Source organism: Coenobita brevimanus, chromosome 76 (genome assembly GCF_032717465.1).
Source record: "Coenobita brevimanus isolate Jiangsu-jjx chromosome 76, ASM3271746v2, whole genome shotgun sequence".
NCBI lineage: Eukaryota > Metazoa > Arthropoda > Malacostraca > Decapoda > Coenobitidae > Coenobita > Coenobita brevimanus.
In genome coordinates, this window is record NC_137029.1 from 12,657,712 (window position 1) to 12,672,623 (window position 14,912).

The following is a 14,912-nucleotide window of genomic DNA, read 5'->3' on the forward strand; positions in this document are numbered from 1 at the left end:
CTCATAAGTTCTGCCTCTCCCAACATTGTTCTCTGTATCACTTTCACACAATTTCTTTTGCACCCTATAGATGTGCATTCTTTGTTTATATCCATACCATCTCAGTGTATTGCTCTATCCAGTCAGCAGTTCTACACCTTACTCCTATACCTTTTTCTTCCATTCCGTAATGCCCATAAAGTTTTCTAAGTTTACTAGTTGTAAATTATTGTAAAAATTCATGAATCATAATTGAATTTTGTAAATCTGTGTCTGGGTGGGGCAGATTTGCAGTGGTCATAACTTTCCTATGGAGATGAAATATAAAGTTCTGCTTACTTATTCATAAATTCCTCTGGAAAATGCCTAACCCTGTTGTTTCCACATAATTGGCTGTAATTGTATAAGATTTATGAACCTTCTTAGAATCGTGGAATAGAATTTGGGAAGTTGATCTACAAAATCACCAGGATCAAATCAAACTTCATTTTCACTACCCAGTGCCAGCACTACCTCCATTCTGGTTTATCATGTCATTTTCTGCCTATATATCCAGGTAATGCCACATATATGGTACTTAGCAGGTACCAGATCCCAGCCTTTGTGGGTAATGACTTCATTAACTCTAATGTTACCATTCTACACAGGCTGTGTCCTACCGCGAGCGAGTACTCGAGAGGCGGATGTTGGCGCCCAAGGCCGCACACTGAGAGACCCCCCCCCCCCCCTTTTCACCGCGCTATTCCTGCTCACTCGATAATTCATAAACTATTTATCCTCACACCCTTATTTATGCTTCGATAATCGTAATTTTTTTTCAGCACAATCCTGAATTAATGTACTGTACTTCCCTGTGGTGTTGTAAAGAAGATCAGCCAAAGGTAACTCTATCTATCTATTGCCAGACGCCTTAATCCCGTAAGGGGTGGCCACAAACAGATTACCTCCATGTCACCCTGTCCCCCACCATTTCACTGCCCTGCTCCCTGCTCACACACCCCTCTTTCCTATGCATCTCCACTTCATCCCTCTGTCTCACCCTTGGCCCCCCCCCACCCTTTCCCCCCTTCCACCCCACTCACATACACTTTCCTCATCAGTCTTTCACTCTTCACTGCACATGGCTAAATCACCTCAGTGTCCTAATGCTTCCTGTCACATCCACACCACATTGCTCTGTCACTTCTTCATTTGTCAGTCTGTCTCTTAATGTGACTCCACATGCTCCTCTCAAATACTGTAACTCATTTCCACTGCTGTCTCACTTGATTTCTGTCCCTCCAACAAGGGCCAAGCTTCGCTTCCATATGTTAGAGCTGGCATCACAATACTCTCATGAAGTAACTTTTTCACTTCCATGCTCACTTCCCTGTTTCTTAGCACTGCTTTCAAGGAACCAGCAACCTTTCTTCCTTGTTGTACTCTTTCAAGCACTTCACCCTCTAAACTTCCATCCTTACTTATCACACTACCCAAGTACTTAAACGCACTCACATTTTCCATTTCCTCCCCATCCAACCTCACTGTACGGTACATTTACTGACTTCATTTCTCTCGAAGGCCATAAATTTACTTTTCTGTACCTTCACCTTTAGATTCCGTTTCTTACACACTCTCCCAAACTCGTCCAGCAAGCCTTGTAGCTCCCCATTCGTCTTCACTTAACTACACAGTATCATCTGCAGACAACGGTACGGGGAGTTTCCAAATACTAACCTCTCTCATTAGGGACATTCCAACATCCACTGCCCTGCCTTGTATCTCTTTTATAACCCCATCCTTATACAACCATGGAGACATGACACATCCTTGTTTTCACTCAGTCCACTATCCACATGCACTGCAGCCTTAGCATCCTCATACATACTCTTCATGGCATTCAGTCTTTTCCTGTCTACTCCATATATTCATAATACTTTCCACATTCCTTTTCTATCCACCCTGTTGTGTGCTTTCTCCAAATCTATGAAGGCCGCATACAACTTCTTTCGTTTCTCTAGAAACTTTTACGCTGAAGATCCAAGAATGATTATCTGGTCTACACAACCTCTTCCCTTCCAAAAACCTCCCTGTTCTTCTCCGACTAATTCCTCTGTTATTTCCTTAATTCTGTCAGTAAGTATTCTACCATATATTTTTCCTATTACTGTACACTATGACAGATTCCCCTATGATTAACACACACTTCTTTTTCCCCTTTTCCTTTGTACAGGGGAATAATTATACCCGACTTCCAATCCTCTGGGTCTCTACCTTCCTCCTAGGCCAATCTGCACATCATCCACATCCATTCTACTACTAGCTCTCCCCCATGCTTCAACGTTTCACCATACACTCCATCAATTCCTGAGGCTTTCCCCATTTTGACTTTCTTCATGTCAAGTGGGGTTGGTGGAGGATTAGTGCCCCTCCCTGTAAAACAATTAACTCTAAGCCATTGGCCACCCCGCTTGGGATACATGGCGTCTGGCAATGAATGAATGAATGAAAACTTTCTTCATTGCTTCCACAGCTTCCATCCTACTGATTTCTTCCTCTCTTCTCACATCCCAGCCGCTTATACTCGCATTGCTTTTCATTCTCCATGCCCCCAGCCACGTATACTCACATTGCTTTCATTCTCCATACCCTGATTTATTATTTTTTTTACTTAAGTTTTTCTCAGTTTTTTCTCATAGAAATATCAGTTTTATGGTAAATGTTACTGAGAAAAAGTTACAGGGAATTTATTTGGATACATTTTGGTGTATAAAGAATTGCTGTAGGTCAATTAAGGTCCATTTTACGGAACATGAAAGGAAATTAACACGCTTGAGCAAGGCTCATAGCACACTGACTGGGGCAGTGGGGCGATGCTGGGTGCTGAGTGGGTTAAGCACGGCGGAGGGATACATGGGGACACACGTAGTTCTTTGTTCTCACCCAGGAATGGACGCAAAATCATTCTATGACCAAAAAAACAGGGGCCATTTCGTTCGACTCATCCGCCATCAAATGGTAACGAGCGGGTGAGATGTGCAAAGACACAGCCAGCGTCGAATGGTAACAAGTGAATGAAATTTTCACTGCACCCATTAACACGTGAGGGTTAAATATTGTCTATGTCAGTCAAGGTTGGTAGAAGCACCACCATGCAGGGATCTTGTACTTCATGCCTCACTTTTATTCCGATAAGTGATTACTGTTTTCTATAGCACCTGTCCCTTTTATTGCCAGTTATGCATGTATTGTACCATACTGTATTGCATTTTTTTCAGATTTGTGATGAACCCCATCCAGTGCTGGTTAAAGAAATGATTCAGCATTGTGTCAAGAGTGAGTTTGATGATGCTTATAAGGTCTGTATCAATTGTAATTTTCTCTTTCTTTCCCTTTCTACTTTTTATTTGTATTAAAATATTTACTGTACAGGTAGTCCTTGACTTTCTACAGGGTCACTCTCCGACAGATCCATCGTTAGTCTATTTGGTCATGTCAAAATTGCATATATAATACAGTACAATCAGAAGTCAGATATATAGTACACACTACGAAGTCATGCATATGTCCAAACACTTTTAAAGTTAATGATAGGCGTAAATACTGCAAATAACTGTTGCCCAAAATATAGAACAGTATTCAAGTAACCTTACAATAGTAGTAATAACAAATGAATTAAAAAAAAAAAATCCTCCATGAACACCTCAGCTACCTTTACATCAGCACTTGCATCCTCACCACTCACTCTGACATTATGGAGGAAAAACAGTTTTTAAACTGCATAAACCAGACATGACTAGCATTAAATTGCGCATCACAGTCTGGGCCCACATGTTCCTTTAGCATCACAAAAAGAAAACAGGCTGTAGGTTTGGGTTTGAGTTGAAATGAGTGCATCCATGGTAGCAAACTATCATAGAGCATGATATGTCTTTTTGTAGTAGAGAAACTGTAAACAGTAACATATAACAACAAACAGTATGTTCATATATCAGTAATGTAGCTGGTTATTATAGCTGTAAAGTACTGTATTATAAATTTGATATTCTGTACCATTATTCATACCACTGGCAGCGCAGTCAGTTTGTTATATGACCATTCCTCAAGAACGTTGCCTGGTTTGCCCTTCTGCCTGTGGGTGACTCTACACTGAGTGACAAGCCAAATGGTTTCCTGTACACCAGGAAACCATTTACTACGCTGGGTGGTAACCATATAACCAAATTTTGGCGCCTGGTGGTTTAGTGAGTAATTATTGCGCTGCAATCAGATTGAGCTGGTGAAGGTTTATATCCAAGGGGTGGTTGGGGTTGATTGCTCATGTAATGCCTCTCAGGGATGAGTCAGGCTGGTCACTCTCATCTTAAATGTCGGGACCAACTGCTTAGCCCCGGGCTCCTATGCTGCTCATGGGGCAATGTAGGATTGGATGATGGATGGAATGTGTTCATGTTGCAAACACATAAGGTGTGTAGGAGCAGAGTAAACATAGTGTCAATATGGCCAGAATCAAGTCAGTGGTATAAACTACAAGGAAAGCCTCCCCTGCATCCCAGGAGGGACTTAGATGCTTAGGATGTAATACATAGTATGTATCTAGTATCTTAATGGTTGGAAATAAAATATGGTCGTCTGAATAAGATCATCATTATCATCTAATTCTGTGTTTCCCCATGAGGAGCATAGGAGCCCAGGGCTAGGCAGTTGGTCCTGACATTTAAGATGAGAAGACCAGCCTCATTCATCCCTGAGTGGCATTACGTGACCAATAAACCCTCAACCACCCCTTGGATATAAACTGACACAGACTCAATCCGGTTGAGACACATGAATAAGATACGTATGAATATATATTATTTTTAACTTTGCCTACTGCCAGCAACCTTTTATATATCTTCTGCAATCTTATCCATCCATCCATCTAATCCATTGTTTCCCCATGAGTAGCATAGGAGCCGGGGGCTAGGCAAGTTGATCCTGACTTTTAAGATACTCACCCTTGAATGGCATTATGTGAGCAATAAATCCCAACCACTCCTTGGATATAAACCTGCACAGACTCAGTCCAACTGGAGCACCTTAATTGCCCACTAAACCACCAGGCGCCAGTTTTGGTTATATGGTTACTACACAGCTGGTTTCCTGGTGTACAGGAAACGATCTTATACTGTACTTGGATAATAACTGAATCACTCAGTAACAGAATAATATGTTGTTCCTCATTGGAAGTTAAGGTAATGGGGGAGGTGGAGAAAGATGCTGTGTTCTTTGCTTTTGTGTAAATTGTGTATTTGGAACCATACTGTTGTTATTATTAATACAAATAGTTTTCTTGTTTTATGACACTCTCCTTAAGGAAAATATTTTGTTAATTGAAAACTAGGCCTTTGCTATAAACAGATGCACGTATTTTTTGCTTTTGTGCAAATTGTTTATTTGGAACCATTCTTTTATTATTACTAGTGCTTTTCCAGTTTTATGACACTTTCCTTAACCCCTTCTTTACCGAAAATGTGTTTTGATGTACCCCCGTACATCGCCAGTAAACACCCGTGAGACACTGGAACCGCTACCGTTATACGCTGGTACACCCTCTAATGAATGGCAGCTTATGGGCCTCAGGGTAGCCCGGTAAGGCTGTGTCTGAGGACCTCATGTTACCAACGCTCGTTTGTGTTTTGACAACAAAGACTGTGACGAAGTTCTGACGAATTCTGACATCATAAAATACGTCATGACTGAGTTGCAGTGGCATCAATGGCTTGCTCACTCATCTGTGATGTAACCTCTTTTAGACCAATCATTATTTTATTTATAATTTCTACTGCAGATATCGTACTATATTTGCTGCTGACATACGGCAAAATTTACACCCCTTGGCCTGCCTGAGAGAGTCAGTTACCACGCACTTGTCCACGAGAGAGGGTGTACAGGATATTTTTCTCTCATGGCATCTCTGGCAAATTTCGATAGTGACGAATTTATTCCTCATGAGGATACTTATTTAGATGTATCAGATGATGATGCAGCAGTGTCTGATGTGTCAGTAGATGACTGTGATCCTGAAAATGATAGCAGAGTTGATGTGAGTGAGGAAGGAGGAGGAAAATAGTAGGGAGCTTAGTGACGCTGCACTCTCGGCAACAAGTGGGTCAAGGTCGCCATCACCATCATGTGTGTCCACATACTTCATGCTTAGCTTACGAGGTACATAAATAAGCCATCCATCTGTGCAGGACATTTTTTTCAAGCCAGTTTGTACAGTAGTTACCTGGGTAACAGTACTTTAGCATAAGATATGTAAACTTATATACCGTAATTATTTATTTAATAATATTTTTTTATTACCAACATCATGCTGGGTTTATGTGATCATCAGTATACAAACAAATAAAAAGAGTGAATAGTTTTGACGTGGCAAAATATATACACTACCCCCTCACACTACGGGAGGGGGAGCTATCAGGTCGGTATGGGGGGTAAACGTAATGTTCACATTTGGGGGAGGGGTCGGTAAAGAAGGGGTTAAGGAAAGTGTTTTGTTAATTGAAAATAAGGCCTTCACTGTAAATAATGATATTTGGTTTTAGCCAGTAATAGAATTATATTCATCCTGTTCAGATAGAGGAATACCATTTGAGTTTTTTATGTACCACCTCAGATATACACACACATTTCAACTGGCATGTGTTAATTACAGACATTTTCATTTTTTGCTCACCTGTGTCTGAGTTGTACCTTACAGGCCTACCTACAACATCAGTCTTTTGGCATGCCTCACCATTATCTGAGCCTCTCCACCCACTCAGCAACCCATTACTCCTTAGATGTGATGAATATGAAAATGATTTCCACGAATATTGGCCAACCCACCACACCTGTATTCAAAAGATATACTGTACAGTACCCTTTTTCCCTTGTATACCTCACTGCCCATCATCATATGGCATCCCACCCACTTGTCTCTGCCAATTCAACCCAATCCTGAACGACCTGAATCAGTATGAAGAACTGTACTAATAAAACCATTAAACCAAGAGGGTAGATACATGGCACATTCCTCATAGTCACAATTTGAATCATGATCTTAATTGTTATATAACTAAAACTATTGCTCTAATAGTAATGCTTTTTGGTTAACGTTTCCACAGAGTTAGAGAGATGAACCGCATTGGTCTGTAATACCTGGAAACATTGTGGTGGACCTGGATGTGTTAGAAAATAGAGAAAAGGATGTAGGTTTCAATGTGTTGTGTGCTGTATTTTCAGATTTTAGCTCACCTGTGGAAACTTGGTTATGCAGCTGAGGATATCATCAGTATCATCTTTAGAGTCACCAAGAACATGACCATGGCCGAGTTCCTCAAGTTAGAGTTCATAAAGGTTAGTTCATTCTCTTCAGGAATCTGTTGCTTGAGTGCCACCTCTCTTAATGTTTTTGTACTAGAGGTCGGCAGGCCTCAAACTGTCTGATAATTATCTTTCTTCAGACATTGTGACTTAACCTAGTAACTTCTTGGCTGAAACCAACGATGATGAAAGTCTCCAGGTTGCTTTATCTGTATACCTGTTGTGTTCTTAAGAAATCAGTGTCCTTTCAAACTCTTTTCCCATATCTGTGTTAAATTTTTTTTTTTTTTTTACGTGTCCGAGTCTGGGCAAAGGCTTCAGGGCCTATTTCTCGGGGGCAGTGACCTATCCCAAGGCCCAGTAGTCCTCCTACACCTCCACATGTCACCACTTCGGCGCTAACACGCACCATCCATATTGAGTACATGCTAGGGCTGTCTCACAGGATTGGTGTATTGGTATTAGCGGAGGTACTTTTACAACATGTCGGTGGGTCATCTGGTGGATCAGGAAAGTCTGCATTTAGGAAATTCAGATCCTTAAACTGTTCCCTGCCCCAACCAAAATTCGATCCTGGGTCCATCAGGACCGCAGGCCGCCTTTCTACCGATTCAGCCACCGCCTTTTTAATACATATATACAGTACGTCAGTGTTATTGATTTGTGTAGCAGTAGTAATACTGGTATTAGGGGTTGTAGCCTGAGGTTTATTTGGATATGAAACCAGTAGGTGGTGGCGCTCACCATCCACTCACTCGATGTAGTGCTGCTTTCAGGTGGCTACCCTTTCCTCTCTTCCTTCCTTCTTTCCTCCCTTCCTCTTATATCTTTCTTTCCTCCTCCTTTCTGTCTACAGGTGGCTCTGCACTGAGTGACAAGCCAAATGGTTTCCAGTACACCAGGAAACCATTTACTATGCTGGGTGGTAACCATGTAACCAAACTAAGGCACCTGGTGGTTTAGTGGGTAATTAAGGCGCTGCAACTGGATTGAGCCTATGTTGGTTTATATGCAAGGGCTGGTTGGGGTTTATTGCTTATGTAATGCCACTCATGGATGAGTGAGGCTGGTCACTCATAGCATAAATGGCAGGACTAACTTGTCTAGCCCCAAACCCCTGCAGTACACTTCACATGGGGGCAATACAGGATTAGATGATGATGAAACCAGTGGACTGCAGGCTGAAATTAAACCTCTCCTGCAGCCCATCCTCCTCCTCTTAGGAGGATAGAAAAGAATTGAGTGACATTTTATAGCTAAGCATTTCCACCTCCCGGTTATATTACTGCCAGCACATGACAGCATCTCTCCAGCACCATATTAATTTGTGTACAATACATATATGACATGAAGAGAAAAACTGAACATTGTATCAGTTATAACATTCCAACATCAACAAAATCTTAAATAATCTGTAAACCTAACATGCAACCTTTATTTATCTGTGATAACTAGTAATAGGGGACGCTCACCATCCACTCACTCGATGTAGTGCTGCTCTTGGTTGTCTGCCCTTTCCTCTCCTCCATTCTTCTTTCCTTCCATCCTCTTCTGTCTTTCTTTCCTTCAGTCTTTCCTCGTCCCTCTGCCTACGGGTGACTTAACATTTCCTCTTCTGTCTTTCTTTCCTTCATTCTTTCCTGTTCCTTCTGCCTGTGAGTGACTCTACACTGAGTGACAAGCCAAATGGTTTCCTGTACACCAGGAAACCATTTACTGTGCTGGGTGGTAACCATATAACCAGATTTTGGCACCTGGTGGTTTAATGGGTAATTATTGCGTTCCAGGCGGATTGAGCTGGTGAAGGTTTATATCCAAGGGGTGGTTGGGGTTTATTGCTCATGTAATGCCACTCAGGGATGAGTGAGGCTGGTCACTCTCATATTAAATGTTGGGACCAACTGCCTAGCCCAGGGCTCCTACGCTCCTCATGGGGTAATGTAGGATTGGATGATGATGATAACTAGTAAAACACTGTGTGTTAGGTTAAATGAAAATCTTGAGAACATTAACTATGATGTACTCGGAGATGGATGGAAAGGTTATCTTTTGGTGTCGCATGGAGAAAGAAAAAAGAAATCTTCTTGGATAAAAGCATCACAATAAAAAAACAAGAAATGAAAAAGTCATGTGTTAGAATAACAGATGAGCAACCAGAGCAAAATAGTGAGGGGAAGAAGCTGATTGAAAATAAACTTACGAGGTGAAATTTGTCCTTCACTGGGTTATTTTGGAACAGGGTAATAGCCATTATGTTAGAGTGGAGAAAGAAGAAGAGATCATGTCATACTGTTGACTGATACAAACAGTTGTTGATAATGACCACCAAAAGAGATAATATTATGATGTTATATGAAGTTGTTCTAAAATAGGATAAAGTTGCGAGAAAGCAAATGGAGGATGAGCAAAATTATTACTGATTTTGACAACAAGCAGGCAAAGAGACATTGCGTTTGCCATCTTATTCAAGTTGATTTTATCCTACCTTTCTAATGTCCATCACTGATAACTAGGTAAATTGAATAATTCAGTCAAGTAATGAACAGAATTAGTGCAAGTTAACATACAGTAATGTAAGTTTATGATTATTACAAGTGCTACATGGCTAGTATAGTATATACAGACGCTTGTGCATAGATATTGTACACTTGATATTGTGATGGTTAAACTATGTCAGCACAAATATTGTTAGGTGGTAGATGGTGATGACCGTCATCCACTCACTTTATGTAGTGCTGCCTACTTCTTCCTTAGCCTTTATCATTCTTTTTCTGTGTCTGCCCTCCTCTCTTCCTATTTCTCCCATCTTTCCGGTCACTTCTTATTGCTTTTCTTTCCTTTACAGGTGGCTTTACATTGAGTGACAAGCCAAATGGTTTCCTGTAATTCAAGAAATCATTTACCAAACCATAACCAAACCATACGTGCTCCCTACATGTCAGCAAGTGGGTTGGTGGAGGGTTAGTGCCCCTCCCCGTAAAACAAATAACTCAAAGTCAAATGGACATCCCTTACAGGATTGTGGCATCTGGCAGTAGATAGATAGATAGACAAATATTATTTAAGCTTGTTAGATATATTAACAGAGACAGCATCCAAGAGATGTTAGATGCATGAGTCTTTTTTTTTTTTTTAGGTTTAAGATGTCTGCATTTTGTTCCAGCTACTGTCAGACATTATCATTCTTTTATCATGGAAGATATTCCCTGTAGTACTGTAATGGAGTTACCATATCATTTTTAAAGGCATCAACATGCATGCATGCATTGGCCTTGGTCACCTGAGGCAGCTCTCCTTGCTGCTCGATCTCTGGCAGCCTCCTTCAGACCCTTATCCTTGAGATCACATTCTGTGACCTCATCCCAGAACTTTTTAGGTCTGCTTCTTGCAACCGCACCCCCGATGTTCACACTTCTTACCTTCCGCACTCTCCTCCATCCTCTCAACATGCCCAGACCATCTCAATCTACTTCTCATCACAGCACCAATACATTCCTGTCCTATCCATCTTCTCAGCTCTTCCATGTTAATTCTAGCCCCTCCCCCTCCCCCAGGCCTCAAATACGTTTGAGCCTGTGAATATCCTCTTCCTTTACTGCCCAGGTCTCACTACTATACAGCATTACACTTCTAATACTTGCCGCATACAAAGATCCCTTAGCATGGAGCGAGATCCTTCTCAGTGTTAGGAGAAGCAACAGCTCCCTGTACTTCCTCCACCCATTCCTTCCCCAAGCCACACAGCTACCTCCAGCACATAACGTGCCCCCCAAATGGCAAAACTCTTCCACACGCTCAAAAGACTCTTCACCAAGATCAGTTTGTTCACGCTTGCCAATCTCTACATTTTCTCCCCGACACACCGCACACAGAAAATCAGCATTATTTCGCAGTCTACCCCCATTACCACTACATCTCTTATGCACCCATTTATCGAAAACTCTGAACAAGATGGAATTACTTCTCACACCCTTGTGGCAAACTGCACATGGCCACACTCCCTCTGCTTTGGTAGTACCACCGCCACCTCTAGATAACGCTTGTGTTTATCCGCATTTACTCTCAAGCCCCTGTGTGCCATTCTTTCTCTCCTTTTCCCAATTCTCTCCTCTGCCTCCATTTCATTCTCTGCAATCAGTACCAACTCAACAGCATATGTCTCCCATGGGAGTCCATTTCCTAAATCACACGAGAGAGCTTCAAACACCATGACACCACGAACAAGGAGCCCAGATGCATGCTAACATTCATGGAAAAGCCATCACTCAGATTTCCATTCACTCTCACCTGGGTGCAAGCACCCACATACTAGCCACGCCTCAATCTCAAGATTTCTCATTGCCCACCTCACCACATCTGTAGGGACTCTGTCAGAGGTATTCTCCAAATCAGCAAAAACAAAGTACAGCTCCCTTTTTGTTCCTATATACAGTACAGTACTGTATTTTTCTTGAAGCTGTTTGGCAAAAAAATATGGCAACAGTGGTTTCTTTGCTGAACAGAAACCCAAACTGCATCTCATCATCATTCACTCTTTCCCTGGTACATTCTAGGACTCTCTACATTACTTTCATTATCTGGTCTAGAAGTTTTATGCCTATAATTCCCTCTTTTGAGGGCATCAGTCTTTTCTTTATACACATTTACAATCAGTCTTCAGCCAGTTATCTGGGACAACGCACTCATATACAGTATAATCATATTTATCAGATCAATACCACTAACTAAGCCCACTTCTGTATCTCCTGAGGTCTTCTGCATTTCAGCAGTCAGCCCAGACACATTTGCCACCTTCCCCAACTGCATCCTGCCTATTACCCTGCTTACAGTAGCAGCATAAATCAAAGGCTAAGGGCCTGCTCCAAACCTTCCCTGTTCCAGTCAAACTCCTCATTCAGCTTTTGGGGATAACGTCCTCTCCATGCGTCTTTAATATCCTCACTGTCCGCCAGTACCTTTCCTTCATCATTCTTCACACACTGGTCATCTGTGATATCCCCGTTTTCCCTGTTCATCTGATTAGCCAATTGAAATACCATATTCTTCCTTACAGCACTGTTTAGGTTCTTCAGTAAAGTGAGACTTGCTCAATACAGTATACTTCGTCCTTTCTAGCCCTATACTTGGCAGCCAAGAATTAGATTTAGGACTGAAATGTTTAATGTCATTTTAGTCACTGCTAGAAGTTTTTGATAAGATTTTGAGACCTCTAATCGTAAAGATTTTAGGACCATGAAGTAGACACTGAGGCTTGAATATTAATTTTGAGTCAGTCATTGTACAGTCCACTGATTGTAGAAGAAAGTAATCACATATCCTTTTCATACCTTTCTGTATGTGACCAATTACACTTTTACATGATACAGTAAAAGTCCAATATTTCGGCATCCAATTCCCCGGCAAATCTGACATTTCGGCAGTTTTGAGAAATTGTCCCATTTACGAAAATCTCCGATCGTTCGGCAGATTCTCCGATTTTTTTTCGTCAGTCTTGAAATTCTCCATGAGGCTCGCCAGCTAGCTACCCGCCTTTACCCGCCTTAGTGAGTGAGATAGTGAAAGTGATGGAACGAGTCTACCACTGCCATGAAGCTCAGAGGCTAGCTCTTTCTCCTATAGCATAAAGAGAGGACAAACATGTAGTGAGTCTAGCATGGGAAAGAGAATCTGTTTCGCCATTCTTCCGCCATTCTTCCGAGTTGTTGCCGTGCTGCTGCCGACTTCTCTTGATTCTTCTGTGTGCTTTGTGAACTTCGTACCAAAATACCTCTGAAATTACTATTCGAGTGTGCTGGGGACTTCTTCCAGCAGTAGCAGACTCCAATCAACCCCTTCTATTGTACATATGTAAATAAGGAACCTACTATAAGTTTAGGTAAGTGCATGTGAACTTGTAGGCCTACTGTACCATTACATTTATTTACAGTATGTTCACTAATTTCTTTATTTTTCATATTCATGTACAGAGATAGCCCGATTATCCGGGCTATATGGTGTTAAGGGGTGCCTGATTAATCCGAAAGCACGATTAATCCGGCGGAAACACAAGTACTGTACTGTTAGACTGATTTATTTACTGGTAAATGTACACTTAAGTACCAGAAAGACCTTTCCAGTTCCAATGTATATTCCTCCAGCTTGTTTCAGTATTTTTCAGACTATATTCAGTTCGGTAAATCACGTTTTCTTACTGAAAGATTTCCTCCCTGTTAGTATCGTCACGTTCTAAAGCTGTACCTACGATTGTTTCCAGCACAATGGACGAAACTCATCGTACTCAAATGTGGACTTCGTTTCCCAACTTCCCAACTGAAGATTAGGTTAGGTTACATTATTAGGTGCAGTTAAGCTAGGTTAGGCCAGGTTTAAACACTTAGATTAGAACAGTGTCTTCTGCCATTACGTTAACGAATCAAAGAGTCGTCACACCAGAACAGATAAAAACAGCGGGGAAAGATTTAACAAGAAATGTTTATTTACCAACCCAGAAATAATCAGAAAAATATAACAGACTATCAGGATGAACTGATTTGGTAAGGTGCTTTTACTGCTTAGAGCAAAGCGTATGTTTACCCCCCTCAAATACTCAATGTTCGTGAGTTCAGAAATTTGTGTACTCCCGTGGCAGACCTTGAAACCATTTTTTCAAAGTTATAAAGTCAGTTTCTTTTTCTTACAGATGTGAAAAGACTCGTCTGGTACACCTGGCTTTTTCCCCTCCTCCCTAAACCCATCTTGTGATTTGTTATGATTCGTGAAAGAAAATTAGGGGGCATGTTACATTAGAATTTAAACATAAAGTTTGGGTGCATGTTACTTTAGCATTTAAACATATCGGCGAAAACATCTGGGATGAAAGGACCGCCGAGCTGTTTGGGATTGTAAAGTAGGGTCGTATAAACATACCAGTGACCTTGGTTCCCTTCCCATAATTGTTCGCAGTTTTTATGGCTCTCCCTAACTTAACGTTACTGACACCGGTACAGTAAAGCATTGTTCAAGGCTAACAGCCATAAGGGGTTAATGGAATACATTATTGTTTGTATCAATACTCTCTTTCACACATACACGAACAAACAAAAGAATGTGCAATAAATGTACACTTAACTGTAAGGAGCAGAAATAACTGTATGCTCTGTCGGTCCGAAATGTGTTGGGAAGCGACATCGAACAATGAATGTGGAACTGAATGCCACCTTACAAGAACACTTGAGATGAAAGTATTTTTTCTTATTAGTAAACATAATTGTTCCATTTCGTCCCCTATAATTGTGAAACTCTTAAATTTTCGTCCAAGCATACAGCGTAATAACCTTACCAATTCAATTCATATTCTCTAGTTTGTTTTTGTATTTTTCTAGTTTGTTTTCTTATTATCATAACGTTCCTTAAGCCTTACCTACGTTTGTTTCCGGCATATTGGAAGAAACTTACTCATAATTAGGGTGCATGTTACATTAGCATTTAAACATATCGGCAAAAACATCTGAGATGAAGTGGCAGGCCGCCTGACTGTTTGAAATGGTAGAGGAGGGTCGTGAAAACATACCAGTGACCTTCGTTCCCTTCCCATAATTGTTCGCAGTTTTTTATAGCTCTCCCTA

The 14,912-nt window shown here is 41.2% G+C and overlaps 1 protein-coding gene across 1 annotated transcript in view; it reads left to right on the forward strand.

The window, feature by feature from the left end:
- The window catches only part of RfC4 (replication factor C subunit RfC4), a 37,767-nt gene that overhangs the window by 21,598 nt on the left and 1,257 nt on the right, over positions 1–14,912 (forward strand). The window contains exons 6-7 of the mRNA XM_080279069.1: positions 3,237–3,317; positions 7,228–7,341. Coding sequence (XP_080135195.1) covers positions 3,237–3,317; positions 7,228–7,341 — 195 coding nt within the window. The remainder of the gene's footprint in view (positions 1–3,236; positions 3,318–7,227; positions 7,342–14,912) is intronic.